The sequence below is a fragment of the Podarcis melisellensis genome (genome assembly GCF_964234715.1).
Source record: "Podarcis melisellensis genome assembly, chromosome: 3".
NCBI lineage: Eukaryota > Metazoa > Chordata > Lepidosauria > Squamata > Lacertidae > Podarcis > Podarcis melisellensis.
Genome location: NC_138530.1, coordinates 80,651,449 through 80,669,111, shown reverse-complemented (window position 1 = coordinate 80,669,111; position 17,663 = coordinate 80,651,449). Strand labels below are relative to the sequence as shown.

Here is a 17,663-nt window from a genome sequence, read left to right as displayed (position 1 = left end):
GCGGGGTTTTAAGGGGGGTGATGGTGGGGGCTTATGGGACTTTTTTGTGACAGAACCTTGTGATCCACGAGCTAGAGTGGATTTGGGTCAGACCCAGCCCCTCAAATCCATAGTTGCTCCTTCTCACTCTCAAAACACACCCCATGCATCCATAGATCACACTCTCTCTCACTATTGCTCATATACCTCCCTTTTCCTCACCTTCTTACCTTCTTCTGGTTCACTTTCCTGGGAGTAAGCCTCATTGAATACAGCAAGACTGACTTCTGAGCAAAAAAGGCATATGGTTGTACTGCCAGTCACAATTGCTTTAGTAGGCTGGAGAATTCTCTAGCAGCTGTCAGATTTAAAATGCCAGCAGACTCAAAGAGCAAGACCTCTCTCTCCTGCTCTGAACAAGCATGTCAAACTGTAGTCAGCAGCTATTGTGTCCCTACGAGAAGCACCAAATGGCGAAGTCAGAGCAACAATCAAAGGACACAACTTTTGTGTTTTAATTTACTTTGATCAAGGTGTTTTATTGCATCTCAGAGGGTACACATGCACTGGGATTTTCCTCAAATCAAAATACAAAGAAAACCCACTTTGAAATTCTCTCTCTCTAACTCTCTGTCATTACAGTGTATGTTATCCCCACAATAAGTTCAGATACAACCACTTTTTTAAAAATGGTACCATATATTGATTAAATAGTTAATTTGAAAGACTTAGGTGAACATCTTTCCAACCTAATATGCTTTTACAAAGAGCTGCCAAGCCACTTGTAACACTGATCAACAGTGACCTTATTAAGGAGTCAAAAATCTTAAGCCAAGCCATCAGCACAAACAGTATGAGAGAACAAACTAAAACGTTTAAAGGAACACAATTTTTTTCTCTGTTTACAGTAAAGGGTGCAGTTTTCCAGTTTAGTGCAACCTCTAATCACAGACAGTACGGAAGATACACAGCGGTGTATGGGAATGGAAAAAACACTACTAGTCCAAGGCTCGTACAGAAAAGCACCAAACTAACTGATGTACATAAAAGCTAAATAAAAAATAAAATAAAAATTATTCATGATTTGCCAACAGATACACTGAGCGACCTAATTAACCTGACAATCCTTAAAATGTCTGCCCAGCTAGGATTTCCCCCCCACTCTTAGCAACATGGCAAGGAACTTGCCCTTTACTTATTTTCAGTGCATTTAAAATAAGAGCTGATAAATAAGCTGGTTTTAAAATGGGAAACAAAAGTCCCTTAAATATTTTAAAATAAATTTGATAAGGTATGTTCAATATATATTTTTTTGAAAAAAATTCTTTGCAAATCAACTTGAAAGAAGATGTATTAAATGGGAGCTCTCTTTTATATTACTTTTTAAAATTATCTTTAACATGTACAGTGCCACAAAAATAAAACATATTCCACAACAAATTCAGAATCCTGCATTTGGGGGGGGGGGGACATTTTCCACACAAAAAGAGTTTGTAGGATTGAGAGTGTTTTTTTTCTTACTACCTTGGTATCATTACACTATTATTTTGTATAACAGATATACAAGAGAAACTGGACTTCAAAAGGGAAAATTTTTAGAAGGTTTGCCAAAGTTATTTACACGGAGACCTCCAGAAACACAGACACATCGCTCCAAATGGCTCACCACACAACAGCTGCATAGTCTGCCCCTATTGGATAGGTTCAGAAAAGCACTAAGAAGGCATCAGAAACATACATCCATTGTTAAAGTTGTAAAACACATAAATAATAACCCAAGTACACAAACTGAGAAAGAGAGAGAGAGAGAGGAGGGATAACAACTAAGATAGTACACATTCCTAATGTTCACTTTCACAGCTGTGCTACACGTTTTGGAAGTAGGAGAGAAATCTGTAAGCACTGGGTTTGGTAGTGGTGGCTCACTTGGACAACTCCGAGCAACAAAAGTCTTGTTTGTAGATTCCAAGCTTGCATCTTCAGTTATCCTGACAGAAAACTACAGCTGTGGAAGTTGGGAGGGGGGGGGAGAGAGAGAGAGAGCAAAAGAGAAAAACTAAGCAACAAGCATTTGAATTAGTTTCATGATCTGGCATTACCAGGATACAAACATAATTTTTATTTGTATGCCGCCTTTCCATAGTTCAAACCATGGTCAAGGCGGCTTACAACATGAAAAAATACATTTACAACATAACAAAAGTAGTCATAAACAATAAATAAAACATCAAAAAAATACACAGCCAAACTGAATAATTTCCACATAAATCATTGTAAGATCTAACATAAACAATGACTTGGGAAGGAAGGCGAGAGGCATGGGGACACCAAATGTTGCTGATGCACAAGAAACCAGTAATATTTGGAAGCCCACTGCTCAAACCTTCCAAACTTAGGAAAAATTAGTTATTTGACTTCAGTCACCTAAGCAAATGCCAGAAAAGAAAGCTCAAGTAAGTAAATAGGTCCGGCAATCCTATACCTTAAACAGTTCATAAGAAATCCTTGATGTTAAGATCCGCTAATGGGTCCTTTGTTGGTGGTTTTTTGGGACTCTGAGTGGCAGGTGTAGGACTTGGAGAGAGCTTAACGGGTTTCCCATCAGTCAAGAAGAGCATGAAACAAACACACAAACAAAAAAAGAGAGAGAAGAGAAGAGCAGAGTATAAGGACAACGGTAAGATAAATATTAGGATTCACCTACGAACAAAATTAAGATGCAATAGATTGAAGATGAAAACCATTCCAATGTTACACCTGTCCCACAGATGTAACTTACTTTAGACACATTTTAAGTTAAGCATATCTAGGGATGGAACACACTGTAGTGGGTATACTTCTGCACTTAAGTTGTGCTTCCTGCAGTCAGTACTGGCAGGTAAGTTTGAAGACAAATGAGGAGATAGTGGTTTATATCCAACAGAAGAAGTTTTCAGTAGTTTACATTTAATCCAGCCGTTGGAACAGAGATCCTGCTTTAGTGCTCCCTTGTAATAGAAGTATAATCTAGGAGGATGGCAGGGCCTTTTCCAACATGGCACCTGCTTCATGGAGCTCCCTGACCCAGAACGCTGTTTTGTTTAGAAAGGAACTTTATCTTCTCCAGTTTGATGATGTTGAGTACAAACTAATGCATTTTACTATTTATATATTTTTTACTTGATGATTTATTTACCTAACTTGTATTGAGGATAGCAACTACAATCACAAAAGAAAATGGATGCGATAAACCCATTTTCTTCTGCTAAAGGAAAGTGGCATGCAAGCATTTTGTATTACTGCAGAAATGCAACTGCTCTGCATGGAAGCCAAAATATATTGTAATACAGTCGTACCGTGGGGAGTCTTGGGAGTCGAATGTTCCGGCTCCCGAACGATCAAAACTCGGAAGTGAGTGTTCCAGTTTTTGAACTTTTTTTGGAAGCCAAACATCCGACAAGGCTTCCCACTGGCTGCAGGAGCTTCCTGCAGCCAATCAAGAAGCCGAGCTTTGGTTTCCAAACGTTTTGGAAGTTGAACAGACTTCCAGAACGGATTCCATTCGACTTCCAAGGTACGACTGTAATAATTTAAATGTTTAAAACACTCAAAGGAGTTTAAAAGGTAAATTGCTGAAAATACAGGAGAGGGTCACAGGACGAAAGAGGAGACATAAAAGCTAAGCTGCTCAAAAAATAATAATAATAAAGACCTTCTAGAGAGAAATGGCTAGCCCTTACTTGTGCACCAGCTGCTGCAGCTGCTCCAAATGGCGGCCTCATCATAGGCTGTCCGTACATAACCGGCTGCTGTGGCATCATTGGGACACCTGATCCAGGAGGTTGCTGGGAAGTATTAAGAGAACAATGAAGGATGCATGCAGTACAAACAAGGCAAGCTTGAGTCTTAGCTGGCTGACAACATCTTGGCAAGACAGGTACTGCTAGCCTCTATCCTTTCAGGTATGCACAGTGCAATGAGTGTGCCAGATTTCAACTATACAAAAATCAAATCTCAACAACAACAATGCACACTTCAGGTAGGTTGTATGCTCTATTGCCAGTAGTTGTCAACTTTTTCAGACCTGGGACTCACCTTTAACCCAAGCATGCATTGTGGGACTTATTTTCTTCTTCTTCCTCTTCTTCTACTACTACTACTACTACTATCTATCTATCTGTATGGTGGTAGTGCTGCCACCTTAGATCAGGCTGTAATCCATTACTGAGTCCTAACCAACCAGATGAAGACCAACACCCTTTGTAATCTGTTAGCAAACCCCAGCAAACTCCTTATGCAGTGCACTGTGTATTGTGCAGTGACAAGCATAGAAATGGGTGTTCGGTGCATCGATTGGCATCAGATGTATCCTTTTTTAAAGGGAACATGTTCCTGCTCTTCAAGGTTCAAATGATAAACTTCAGTGTGTGACAAATGTCTGATGAAAACTAAGAAGGCAGGACTGAGGAAAGATTCCTGGGGCAGAGCTTCAGAGTTCTGCATAGTTTTCTTGCTCCTTCCAGAAGCATGCAAAATATCCAAGTTAAGCAAGGTTACAAAAACGGTAATGTGGGCTGACTTCTGTTTTTCCTCCTGCTGAATGCTGACTTTTTTTTTTAAAAAAGGGCAAAATATACAAGTCTTGGCCATAAGCAACTTAAAAAGGAAGCAAAGGTTAAGTGACAGGTGGTGGCAATCCTTCCTGTCATTGTTTTTTTGTTTTGTTTTTTAAGAAAATGACTGATCAAATGCAATCTCTATTATTAAATGTCACTCACCATTCCAAATCCTGGTGCAGGCTGTGCAGGGGGGGCACCTGATGTAGGAGGGGCAGCACCTGCTGGAGCTCCAGATCCTGTCTAGAAACCAGAATAACAAACACCAGACACTTATTACAGATTATATAGATATGAACGCACGCACACACTCACTTCCAACATTAAGTCACTGTTCAACACTCGTTACAGAAGCCCATCCTGCCATTTCCACATCCTGCCAAAGTTAAATCAACACAGGACAGATTAATTGTATTAAAAGCTGTCATCTAGCAATTATCCTCCTCTTCCTTGTTAACTCGCCTTTCACGTAAGTCTCAAGGATTTAAAGGTAAAGGTAAAGGTACCCCTGCCCCTCAAGGATTTACAGTTATACAATTTAAAAAAAACCTAACATACAGTCATCAATTTAGTTTGTCGAATGTTACAAAGTTCTGGGTTTATTCAGAGCTACCTTTGAAAATATTCAACTTCTCTACGTTATTCACTTGTTTCTCTAGCAGACAGGCTCATAGCCAGATCCGAACACAGTGACTTTGGCCCCAGTTCCCGCCTTGTGTGCAACCCCTTTCCACTAAACTGCCACAATCTAGAACTCTGAAACATGCTGGGTCTTGAACTGGCCATACTGTCGCCATGTGATGGCAAGAGGTGCAAAATGTGGCACTAGGATACTGTAGCTAGGCATTTTGATCACACCATGCTTATCTTGTTTTTACTGCACTGGCTGCCAGTTCATTTCCTGGCTCAATTCAAGGGGCTTTATAGCCTTAAATGACTTGGGGGCAGGGGACCACAACAAACGGTTTCTCCCATATGTTCTTCCCCAGATCATCACTGGACACTCTGTTTCAGATTATGCAGCCCTGTGAGGCTAGTCAGGCAGTGGGCAGCAACCAGAGGCAGAGCTTTCTATGGAATGGTGCCTACCCCACATAATAAATTGAGATTTGCCAGGCCCTGTCTCTTTACTGTTTTAGAATATTGGCTGAATATTTTCTTGTTTAATTTGAAAGCTTTTATATTTCAGACTGCTGTCCCAAGGTGGTGGATTATTTCACAACAACCAGCAACACTATTAACAACAGTGTTTTCAACAAATATTCTAGTTTCCCATGGTTTGTTAGCACTCTGGATTATTCTCTGAAGTAAGGTTGGGTATAGTGAACAAAAGCATTTATACTAAAGGTACAGGAGGCATAAATTGAAAACATGCTTTCATTCAAACACTAAGGAAGTGTTATGCTCCCGGAACAAATGATAAGATAACTACATAATTTAAACAATAGTAGGATGGGATATACATTTCCTAAACTTTCTAACGTTAGCGTAAACAGACTTCAGACAATCCAGCCCGTAATAATGGTTTTCTAGGGTGACAAAGCTCTTGCTTGTGGCAGAGTCTATTGAAACGGCTGATCAATTCATATGCATTTCACTAAAAATAAGAAGTATCAACAACACTACATACCATTGGGCCACTTGGAGGAACGCCAGTTGACCATGTTGCAGGTGCTACTTTGGGTTGCCAATTGGCTCCTCCTGTCAACTTCCTCTCTCCTGCGTTCCACTGAAGATCTCCCCTAAAACAGACAATGATTTTGAATGCTAATCAATCAACCAACCAACCAGCTAAGGGACAGAACTGGAAATAGTGCAATATTTTGGGCTGGAACAAAAGCAATGTTTAGATTTGCACTACTACTGGCTTTTAGATTACAAAATGAAATACAGGTATACCTCATTTTATTGTGCTTCACTTTGCATTTTATTGCAGATATTGCTCCTTAAAAGGAGACAGGTGCAGCTGTAGGCAGGCTGCCACTTCCAGTGGAAGGAAGCCTCCTGCTACCGCTGCCACTTTCTGGCCATGGGAGTGCAGCTGGCATAGCGCTGGAGTCAGCTTTCCCTCCCTCCCCCCCCCCTGCAGCCTTGGGGGCCTGGCTTAATAGACCACAGTGTAATGCAAGCATAACTTTTACCTGCACTGGGAAACAACTTTGTGTGTGTGTGACTCGCTTTATTACAATATTAGCTTTATTGTGGTGGTCTGGAACCAAACCCGCAACACCTCTGAGGTATGCCTGTACAATGTTCCTTAATCCTCAGTATGCAATGGAAAATACAGCAATTCATAAAGCTTTCACTTATGAAACTGTGGAGAGAAGTACTAGCAGTCCATTCTGTCATAAGAGACCAGGTTTTTACTGAAAGAACCATTCTATTTTTGTCATCTTTCCAAAGAATGGATTTAAAAGAATACATAACCAAGAGGAGTGTGAGGGGAGTGCACCGCCCCCAGCAGCGCAATCCCAGTAGGGTGCCATTGTGGCTGCCCCCCCCTCCCCGGGCGCCTTGCCCCTGCGGCTGGTGCGCCCCACCCCCAGGACACGCACCAGCCCTGCTCTCCGCTCCCCAGTGCCAGAGCATAAAGCTCCGCCACTGTTTATAGGGAAGCGGAAGCAGAAGTTTCATTAAAAATACTACTAATAAATAGAAGCACCACAAATGCAAAGTCAGTCAGTAAAAAGTACAGTATATTCATGTCTGGAATTTTGATTTTACTAGCTACTTACTTCTTTGATGTTGTACCAGAAATTCCAAGATCTGCAAAGATGGAAAGGTAATTTGAAAACAGTTTTGCCCAACTTGCATATAAAAATATCAACATCTATTTCAACAGTTCTTACAACGACCAAAATATGCCTGATCATTTGATACATAGGAACATGGTATAAGACAGCTTTATGAGTTGGAGAATTGGTTCAGTTGCCATCTAGCAGCAGTTCTGAGGAACCAGCGACTCTCTAGATCGAGGTTTGGACCACAATTTCCATCATCCCTGACCACTGGTCCTCCTAGCTTGTAGTACAAATACAGGTGGAGATGCACGTTTGATAAACTCTCCTCTAGATGGTGTTGGACTCCCAACATTTCCAGTTATCATGACTAGTGGTCAGGAATGATTGGAAAGGGGATTCAACATTTGGAAGGCCACAGGTTCTCCATTCTTGACTTAATGAAACCACTGACTAATGAATGCAATTTTGAGCTCATTGAATCATTAAGGGTCAACAGACTTAAGCAGCATTTATTCAGCTATATAAAAGTGACTGAAATGAAAATAACGCACAATATATCAAACTCTCACAGTATTCAAGGACAGATGCAACACTGAGATGCAATTTCATAATCCTATCTGTTCTGGGCATCTTCATGCAAACACATGGCCTTTATTACTGTCATCTGAGTGTTAATCTCTGAAGCATAAGGTAAAGCCAGAAATCAATGCTTATTTTAGGTAGCATTTACTGGCCATCCATGTAACCACAAATTTAATTTTCTACTTCTCACTTTAAACGCTACTCTTAGGAATGTGAGTAATTTTATTTGAACTATTATTCTTCCATTTACTATCTAGTTTTTAAAAAAAATGTCTTCAAGTGATTTGCTTAACTTGTAGAATTGAGCCAACTCAGCAATATAAAAAGTGTTGTATATGCTTCAGTGTCACAAGTTCAGGACGAGAACAGGAATTTCCTGTCACACAGAAAATGAAAACCTCATCACTTTGTCTTCCTATAGGGGAAGAAACACATCCTTCTTCAATAACTATTGAAGAGATACACAACAGACGCACAATGAGTGTAAATCATGTCCAACTGATTAGTATGATACACCATGGGTCACCGAAAAAAACAAAGCGAAACCCACTTCCAAGCACTGAAGTTTCCCAAACTTACTCCCTACTAAGTTTGCGAGAGAGGAATCAAGATCACTTCCAATGCCTTTGGTTGCAGCTGAAGTAGAAGAGGCAGCTATTCCTGAAGCAGAGAGCGGTTGACCAGATGGCACCATAGTTGGCATAAGGAGGTCACCTAAGCCATCAAACACTGTAGATTAAAAAAGAGCAGTAGTTTAGGGCACCAATCTTTTGTAAAGCACGGCCTGGGTTAACATGGGTCGAGGCAACTGACATCCAAAATGGTCAAACCATGAACTTTGTAACACATACAATCACTACAGATCTGAGTACCACCATCACATAGATTTAATGTTAATGTAATGCCAATGGAAGGCATGCATGCAAGCTATCTGGCTAACACACTGAATCTTACTCTAATCCTGTATATAATTTATTCTAATGAATAATCTGAAGAGATCCAAATGATGACTAGTATTTTACCTTGGAAACCTCTTAAGATGTAGAATACCCTGCATTTCAACACTGCTTAGCTTCCAATACCATTACCATGAATTCAGATGGAAAGAGAAATGAAGTTATGGGTTGTTGTTTTTAAAAAAATATCAAGACAAGACCACGTATTATTATACTACAAGAATCTTCTATGGGGTCTTTGTTACATTCTTAAATGTCAAACAGGGCATCTGTCTGGACACTGTTTTCCCCCAGGATAGTCCTTGGGAGAGGTTAGGAGTAGGTCTCAGGCTTGCACACTCCATCCCTTCATTTTTCCCTGTGGTGAGAAGAACAACTGAACTAGACAGTAGGCCTCTATTTGTGTATGAATTCAAGGTATCACAGTCCACTTGCCAATCAGCTTTCTAAGACCAGAAAAGAAAGCATGGAGTTAGGTAACTACTGAAATGAATTGTGATTGCTGCAGAATTGCAGATGTGGAAGGAATTGCCATCAGATAGTCTTTTCATAAACTACATTCAATAACTATGATATCCCCAAGTTTAATTCTCTGTAGCCAACTTTTTAATCTTTCTCCTTTCAAAAACATCTGAACTACCCCACATTTAGTTTTTACATATGGCGAAGAGAAAATTAGGGACACCATATGGCAATGGTTTTATTGCTTCTGGCAGGCAAACATGGGAAGTTTCAGAATATCTCCTTGAATTTTCTCTATAACAAGTATTTTTGACCTCCAATTTCTATCTCAGCATACTTTATGGCAAACATCTGGCCAATTCTCCTTGGGATTGTCTAGGTAGTTCTTGTAACAGTACACATTAAGTGTGTCAGGAAGAATGGATAGTTGTGGGTGCAAAGAAAATTGGAAAACATAAAACCTGCTCAACATTAAACAAGGGTAAGAAAGCCAGAGAAGATAACTTGTAGTAAGAATTCCTGGGACAGAAGTATCAATAAGCCTATTGTGACGTCCATTGGAAAACTAACTGCACAGTAAGTTTTCCAAACCACAAAAGCATTTCATTTCTGACATCTACAAGCTACGATAGTGGGTTATATTTTTTCCTTTAAAAGTTTTGCTTTAGAAGGTATCAGAAAGAATATAATATTGCCATGGATTGGCCTAACTTTTCCAGCTCAAATATCACATTTGGAAAAGTATACCACAACCCAGAGGATCTCATCCCATTATACCTAATTAGGTAGCAATTTCTAAGCCAGACCAACATTACATGGTGAGTACACCTATTCACATCAGATGTGCATGCCAATGTTAGTAAGCCAACTTGCACTATGCTCCGACAAGCGATCAAATAAAGCAAAGCAATACTAAAATATTTTGTTTTTATTTATTCTGTTGCAGAACTCACCCAAATTGCAAATTTGTAGCAAGGCCCCAGCATGAAAGTATAGAATGAAAGAGATACAAACAGAAAACGACAGAGCAGTGATGAAAGGTTAAGCTTTATGTCAAGGGAAGAACACCCTGGAAGTCCATTATATCTAACATTTTTGTGCCATGCACGCTTGGAAAAGGCTCAGCAAAAATAGCAAGACCACACATCCATATACTGAATAAACAGTACAAAGTGTCTGCAGTTTCAGGAGTTTCCTTTAAACAAACATGCACATGCAAAGAGAGGACTTTGGTTTGATCTGTGTTTAAACCCTACGAAAGACAACTGCGTGACAGGAACTTTGCTTCCATTTACACTGCGCTAAACGTTTACCCATTTCAAAGGAGCACAAGGCAGGAAATTTTTAAGCCTCCAAAGAAATCCTTCTGAATGCCCTTTTGCACATCAGGTAGAGTTGTAACAGCATCTCATCTCATAAATGAAATCAGCATTTTGTTCTGGAAATTCACAGAAACAAAACACCCCAACTCACCTGAGGGATCAAAGGAAGTGCCGCCAGGAGAAGGTGAGGGTGATGCTCCAAAAGCAGCTTCAAAATTGGGCTGTAGTATATTAGCCTGAGCTGGAGTAACAGGGGAAGGTGAAGGAGAAGGAGCAATAAAAGAACCCCCAAAACCTGCGGAAAAATGAAAGAGGGAGAAATGAGAAAGTAATTAGATAACTACTAAAAGCTGGCCAGCACACACAGATCTGGATACTCTTAAGGGGCGAAGCAAGTTTTTGGATACATGGTACTATTTCTTGCTTTACATAGCAGAACAACTGGGGACTGTTGCACATCCATCCTCTCAGAACACTTTATGGTAGGACTTAATACTAAAAAAACCCCTCTTGTCCTGATCAAACTATCAGGGATCAAAGTGGCTTGCTGTATCATTTCCTTCCCTTCGGTACTTAATTGCTGCAAGATCAATTTAGAGCTGAGATAAGGTTTGATGTAAGAGCTTGCACACTTACTGCCAACAACTCAAAAGTTACTTTTGACCATTTGCTGTGATTCTACATTAGAGGGAAAAAGAAACTCTAATAATTATATAATCACTTGCGAAATATATAGACCAGCTTTATTCATTGTTTGGAGCCTGCAAGTGTCCCAAGCTAGGAATAATGCAGTGAAGGACATATGATCTCATCGGACACATTATGGTACACATGGCTATGCTGCTCTTTTGACATATTTGTGTACTGTACTATCAAGGTACATTTTCTGAATCAGAGAGCACTCCAATATTTTGCTACTCCTTTTACTGCCCTTCTAGTGCATTAGTTCTGAGAAATTCGTAAACATCGTCATCTGCGTAGCAGCCATGAGTTAGTTAGCAATTATCTAAGCTGGAGGGTATATTTGTGCACACATTTCAATTATAAACCCCATTTTCACTCATTGCATTAACTTGAGCAAAATAAACAATTGGCAGTAGGCAAGAGAAGAGGGCTGAAGCAGTAATGTGCTTCCTTTGGGCTGCAAGGCAAAATAATACAGCTAAGAAGGCTTAAGTCAGTCTTATTACTAAGGGTCTGATAAAGCCACAAAAGCCGTCAAGAACTAGAAGCCAAAGCAGGGGTGGAAAACCACCTTCAACCCAAGGGCTGCATTATCCTCTGGGCAGCCTTCCAGGGGAGACCTGCTAGTGGTGGGCAGAGAAATGGATGCAGATTTTAGCTTTGTACAGTAGGCTAGTTTCTATACACCTTAAACACACCCCTCTCTATCCTTCAACCAGGGAAGCAAGAGATGCTATCAGAGTTCAAGGGCACTATCTGGCTGTGCAAAAGCCCTCAAGGAGAACGTCTATTGGGTCCATTGAGAGGTGTTCCTTAGGGAGAATTCTGGGGGGCAGCTAGAGAGGCCTGAAGGGACACATTCAGACCCAGGGCCTGGATTTCTCTACACTTCCAACTTTTTATATCTGCCGCTGCATGAATCAAGAACTAAATGTTTGGCACCTCCGCTTTCATGCTTTAAAAGCTCTGCCTTTACTTATGTTATTGCTGAAGCCTAATCAAAGTCACAAAAAAGCAAGCACAATTGCATCTATGGTGTAAACGTGCTACTTACTAATGGCATTGCTACTAATAATGAGTAACAGAGAGCATTGCTACTGAGCAGCCCGTGAAATGGATGCATTGTGGGAAAGGGCTTTCTACAATACGTTTTAGAGGACCAGGTGGAACTGCCTCCACAAGAAAAGGATGCCTCCATACTATAAACATGATAGGTTGGCTTTGATGAAATATTGTTCTTGTCAGGAAGGCACCCTTGGAATAGCATTTCTTGTGTTCTCTTTAGAGGCGTGCAAATACAGACAATTCTGTTCTGGACATTCATCTTAGGCAAATAACTACGTCCCCTAATTTTGTGTGCCTCAAATCAGCCAAACCTCTCTCAGGTCAGGGCTTTTTGTTGTTGTTTAATGTTCTCTGTTTCATTCAAATACATTTTATCCCATTTTTACTTCAAGGAATTTGGGGCAACATCAAAAATCCTGTAAGCACATGTACCACGTTTGATCTGAACAACTGGGTGACACATACTGTGCTGCGTGAGTGGAGGTGGTGCCATGATCAGAGAGTGGGAATTTTAACCAAAAGATCTCCCTGGTCTTAGTCTAATGCTAACTATGGCACCATGCGGACTCTTAGGATATTAATCTCTAGTTCATTTAATTAAACGTTTCATTGAATAAATTTAGGCTAACGAAAAGCGTCAAAATGATGTCTCTGCAAATACTTTGCTTTGCATCAGTAGAACAGAAAAATATCTTCTTCATCCTGACTGGCTAAACAGAACTAGCAGCAACACAATTCTATTGGCTTAGAACAGTGGTGAGAAATCTCTGGCCTGTAGATTGAAAGTGGCTTACTAGGCCTCCATATCAGGTTTCTCACATCACATTACTTCCTACTTCCCTGTGAAATTCTACTGAGTTACAGCTAAGCTTTTAGCACTGAAAAAAATGACTTCCTCTTTTCAATGCGTTCCAAGAAAGGCAAGCTAAGATGTTTCTACGTGTGTGTGTGTGAGAGAGAGAGAGAGAGAGAGAGAGAACATGACAGACAGAGGTGGTGTGTGTTTTGACTCCACCCACTTGAGCAGGTGGTCCTCAACCACTTCCCTTACCCTGAAGGAATTTAGCACTGCAGAGGCCTAATGTTCCCCACCCCTGGCTCAGAGTCATGTTTTCTAATACACCAAATGGAGTGAAGCTTGCTGCTTCTGTAAGCGATCACCCAATACCTGCGCTCAAGTAAAGAAATATTTAAAAATATTTTTTTAAAAAACTACCACCATGATGTTAAGAATGGCACATAATTGTTTTTCATTACCAGCCAATAGGTCGGCGGAAGCAGAGGAGCTAGAAGCAGCTTGGGTTGCAGGCTGGGGTTCAGGAGCACTACTTCCAAAAGCATCTATAGGTATTTCCATGAGACAGCAATAAAAGGCAAGAGGGTTTAAACAATGAGTAGGTTAATGTACAAGTTTGGGGCAAATCACACAACCCTGGACTACCAAAACAAGACAAGTGCCATTTTTCATGGCTGTAGAAAAACCACCACCAAGGATATTAGTAAGTTTTGATCACAGCTCTTCCAGAAGAAAGCAAAAGAAAGCTATCCTATACCACCCTACTGAATTACCAGTTTGCATTCGCTGATCTGAAGCAAATCACTTAGGTACAGTCTACTGAAGGAAGGAGAAACCTGTGGCATTCCAGATGTTGTTGGACTCCAACTCCCATCAGCCCCAGCCGACATTGCTAGTAGTTAGGGATGATGGGAGTCTGGTCCAGTAACAGCTGGAGGGCCATAGGTTCACCATTTCTGTCTAAATGGAAGCTCAGCTTTCTGCAAAAAAAAACTCTCCCTCCCTGCCATCATTGGCAAACTGACGGAAAGCTTGATTGTACAGAAAATAAACACATGTATGCAAATATTTTAGAGGGAAATATTTTCCAGGCATTGAATGGAAAAAGCATAATTAAGGTACAGTCAAATTCAGATTCTCAAATTTGTAAAATATGATAAGCTTCCACAATTTTGCCCTTTTGTATCAAATTCCACAGAAGTGGGATCAACTGACATATCTCTCCCATTTGAAAACACATCAACAAAAGTTTCTCAACTCCATTCCTTACTAGTTACTTAAAGATATTAGGCAGCTGGAAATAGAAACCACACAAGCAATATAAAAGCATCACTGCAAAGCACTCTATACACACTGTAGGTGAAGAATGTAATAATTCAAGTTATTTAAGCAAGAAAGCAATTCCATGCATGAAATGTTGCTGAAATCAGGAGAGATGATGGAATAAATAAAAAGGGGGTAATGGTTTATTTTATAACAAACAGTTTAAATGCATATTCAGTAACAACATAAAAACTGTAACAAACAAAACTGTTAAGGAACTTTAATTTCTAGTGAAGAAAAATGAAATGGAACTGAAATGAAATGAAATGTGAAGTTCTCTAATGGTGAGAAGGAACAATACCCACCACCAAACAGGTCAATCACACCTGAAGACTCCACTTTAGCTGGGGAGGCAGTGGGCAGGGACGATGGTGCTGCAAATGCATCCACTGCAGTAAGCATGATATATTTAGTATAAGCAAATCAGGAGTGATGAGATCCAACTACCTTGGATCCATGAAAACACAGTAAATAAACATTGACTTCTGAGATATCAGCACACGTGTTCCCTTTACATTTCTCATGCAGTATCCAAAAGTTAGTTCTTTCCACTATAGTACTTTAAATAAGCATTTTGCAAGCAGTGCAACTATTTTAACACCACACACACATACACAGTTCCTTGACCATTTCTATTTATCTTCTATACATACAAACTTTATCATACATTATTTTTCCTTGATACCCATAAGGATTTTAAATATATTTTATCACTCCGCTAACATCTTGTGATAATGTCTCATCTATGAAATCAACTCACTGACCCAAAAAGTACTTTTTATCATAGGGAGAATTTTGCATATACAAGTCCTTCCCCCAAAATTCCCTGTACCAAGGGAATGCTACCACTACTACTTATCTGCAGTATGATCTTAAGCATGCCCACTAAATCAGGAGTTCTATTGAGTTCCAGGTCTCTATGGAGCCTGCTTAGCACTGCCACTTCTTTGTTCTCCAGACTTCCTTGCAACCTTTATTGTCCTTGCCACACATAGCAGGTGGTAAGATTCAAACCCAATGGGACTTCCTGGAAATAATTTTCCAAGTACTCTGGGAAATGTTGTTGCACAAGTTGCTTCAAACTTTGACGAAAATGCATACAGAGGAGAGATCAGCTTTGTATCGATGAAGAAAGTAACCACTGACTCTTCAGCAGCTCAAACTGAGTTGTATTGAAACAAAGGAAGGGTTGTGATAAGTCATGTGAGAGAAAGCAACAGGCACACTCACCAGATAAGAGATCACCAGTTAGAGAACTCTCAGGCACAGGAGAAGCTCCAGTTGGTGGAGAAGAAAAAGCATCTTGCAGAAGACAAAGAAAAACCCAGTAGAAAACAAATGAAGATTGAAAACAGAGAGAGATGCTTCACACAAAATACTGGTCAAAATAGAAAAGCAATTAAGAGAAGGAGGAGTTTGGGTTTTTAAGGGAAAGGATAGTACTATTCTTTACCTGTACCAAACAGGTCTATGCTAGGAGTAGCATCTGGCTTAGGTGCTGCAGAGGCATCAGCGGGTGCAGACTCAAACAAATCTAAGATCAAGAACACACATGTCTTTAACTCATTTCTGGGAGACAAGACTTGGCAGTTTTTGCAGCTCCAACATGGAATTTTTTGTTTCTTTCCAATTGTCACAAACAGTACATGTGCAAAAGATTGTTTGCATATGCTGTACATCCAGGATCAATTCCCCCAGAAACATTCTTTTTTAATTAACAAAAAAGAGTTAAAAACAAATTACCACCAAAGATATCTAGAGCAGGAGTAGGAGCGGAGGAGGAAGTGGTGGTGGTGGTAGTGGTAGTAGCAGACGTGGTAGCAGTAGTGGTAGTGGCAGTGGCCGTAGTAGTAGCAGTAGTAGCAGGGGTTGGAGGGGCCACGGCAGCAGCTGGAGTAGGAGTAGTTGCGGGAACTGAAGCGGCTGCACTAGTTGTAGGGGTAACTACAGGAACGCTGGTCTCGGTGGGCTTCATAGCAAAGAGGTCCAGCTCTGGAGCAGCCTCTGCACTGCCTTCAGATGGGGCAAAGGGGTCTTGTAAAAGGAAAGGGCACAATATATACATGGGATCAGTAGGGAGGGAGATGGGGAGAAACCACACAGAGTGTGGATTAAAACCACACACACACACACACACAGAGAGAGAGAAAAATATATAGTATATTATGCATAAACACAAAACACAAGAGATCATTAGCTAAGCCTCCACCATCTTTACCAAGGGGTAAATAAACACTGCTTTCCCCACCCCCACCCCTAAAAAATAAGGTTTTGGTTTTTTTAAGCTTCTAAAGTTATAGTAACTCTGTCATAACGTTACGGTAGCAACCACAGGAAGAAACCCACTGACTGACCTTTAACGTTCGGCATTGTTAGGATGTTTCAGTTAAAAAGGGGGTGGGGGGAACTTCACTGGAAAAGAAAAAAATTAACCACATTTTCTCTACACATGCTCTGGGGGGGGGGTCTACAGATGTGGGGGGGGCTGCTTGATAGATTAGAACTACCTCCCAAGCTGTTGGAGAAAAGATTAAAGGAAGTCATAGGGTGGTGGGGGAGAGAGAGAGAGAGAAATAGAGAGAGACAAACATACTGCCATGTAGTTTATTTCAACAGTACGACAAACACGACAATGACGGACTAGCTAATGAGATGGAACCCACCATTTCCTGAGCATGCATCAAGAGCTGCTGCTACAGGGGTTGGGGTAGCTGGTGCTGCTGCCCCTTCAGCTGCTGCAGGGGCTTCACCAGGAGAAGCTGCAAAGGCATCTTGAATGCAGTTTTAGGAACAGAAATTAAAGAAGGATTAAAAGAAGAAGAAAATATAGTAAAAAAAAAAAAAAGAACCAGGTTAAAAATGGCATAGAAAAGATTCCCTTATACAAACTGGAAAGGCAAGGGTGTTGGCGGGGAAGGCCCCACCTGAGTTTTTTGGGTTTTTTGTTGCAGGTAGTTTTGTTTGCTCAATCAACTTGTAGTAGGTGAGGATGCAGAGACAGCCTGAGGGTCACAGGCAAGATATGCAGGATAGCGAATCGCGACCATATATTCATTGTATAAGGGTTCTGAATAGCATGCTCATGTAACAACCAAAATAAGGTTTTTTAAAAAATAATGGACCAAAATAATGGACTGTATACAATTAGGATAAAAAAT

At 40.5% G+C, this 17,663-nt stretch overlaps 1 protein-coding gene across 1 annotated transcript in view; it reads right to left on the bottom strand.

Moving 5' to 3' along the window:
• Positions 1 to 484: 484 nt before the first annotated feature.
• The window catches only part of SNAP91 (synaptosome associated protein 91), a 66,576-nt gene continuing 49,397 nt past the window's right edge, over positions 485 to 17,663 (bottom strand). The window contains exons 17-30 of the mRNA XM_081904950.1: positions 17,169 to 17,276; positions 16,249 to 16,539; positions 15,959 to 16,039; positions 15,736 to 15,807; positions 14,811 to 14,894; positions 13,644 to 13,727; positions 10,789 to 10,932; positions 8,477 to 8,626; positions 7,310 to 7,340; positions 6,205 to 6,316; positions 4,737 to 4,817; positions 3,699 to 3,803; positions 2,462 to 2,564; positions 485 to 1,984 (exon numbers count right to left, since the gene is read on the bottom strand). Of these exons, the coding sequence (XP_081761076.1) occupies positions 2,472 to 2,564; positions 3,699 to 3,803; positions 4,737 to 4,817; positions 6,205 to 6,316; positions 7,310 to 7,340; positions 8,477 to 8,626; positions 10,789 to 10,932; positions 13,644 to 13,727; positions 14,811 to 14,894; positions 15,736 to 15,807; positions 15,959 to 16,039; positions 16,249 to 16,539; positions 17,169 to 17,276 (1,436 nt within the window). The 3' untranslated portion in view covers positions 485 to 1,984; positions 2,462 to 2,471. The remainder of the gene's footprint in view (positions 1,985 to 2,461; positions 2,565 to 3,698; positions 3,804 to 4,736; positions 4,818 to 6,204; positions 6,317 to 7,309; positions 7,341 to 8,476; positions 8,627 to 10,788; positions 10,933 to 13,643; positions 13,728 to 14,810; positions 14,895 to 15,735; positions 15,808 to 15,958; positions 16,040 to 16,248; positions 16,540 to 17,168; positions 17,277 to 17,663) is intronic.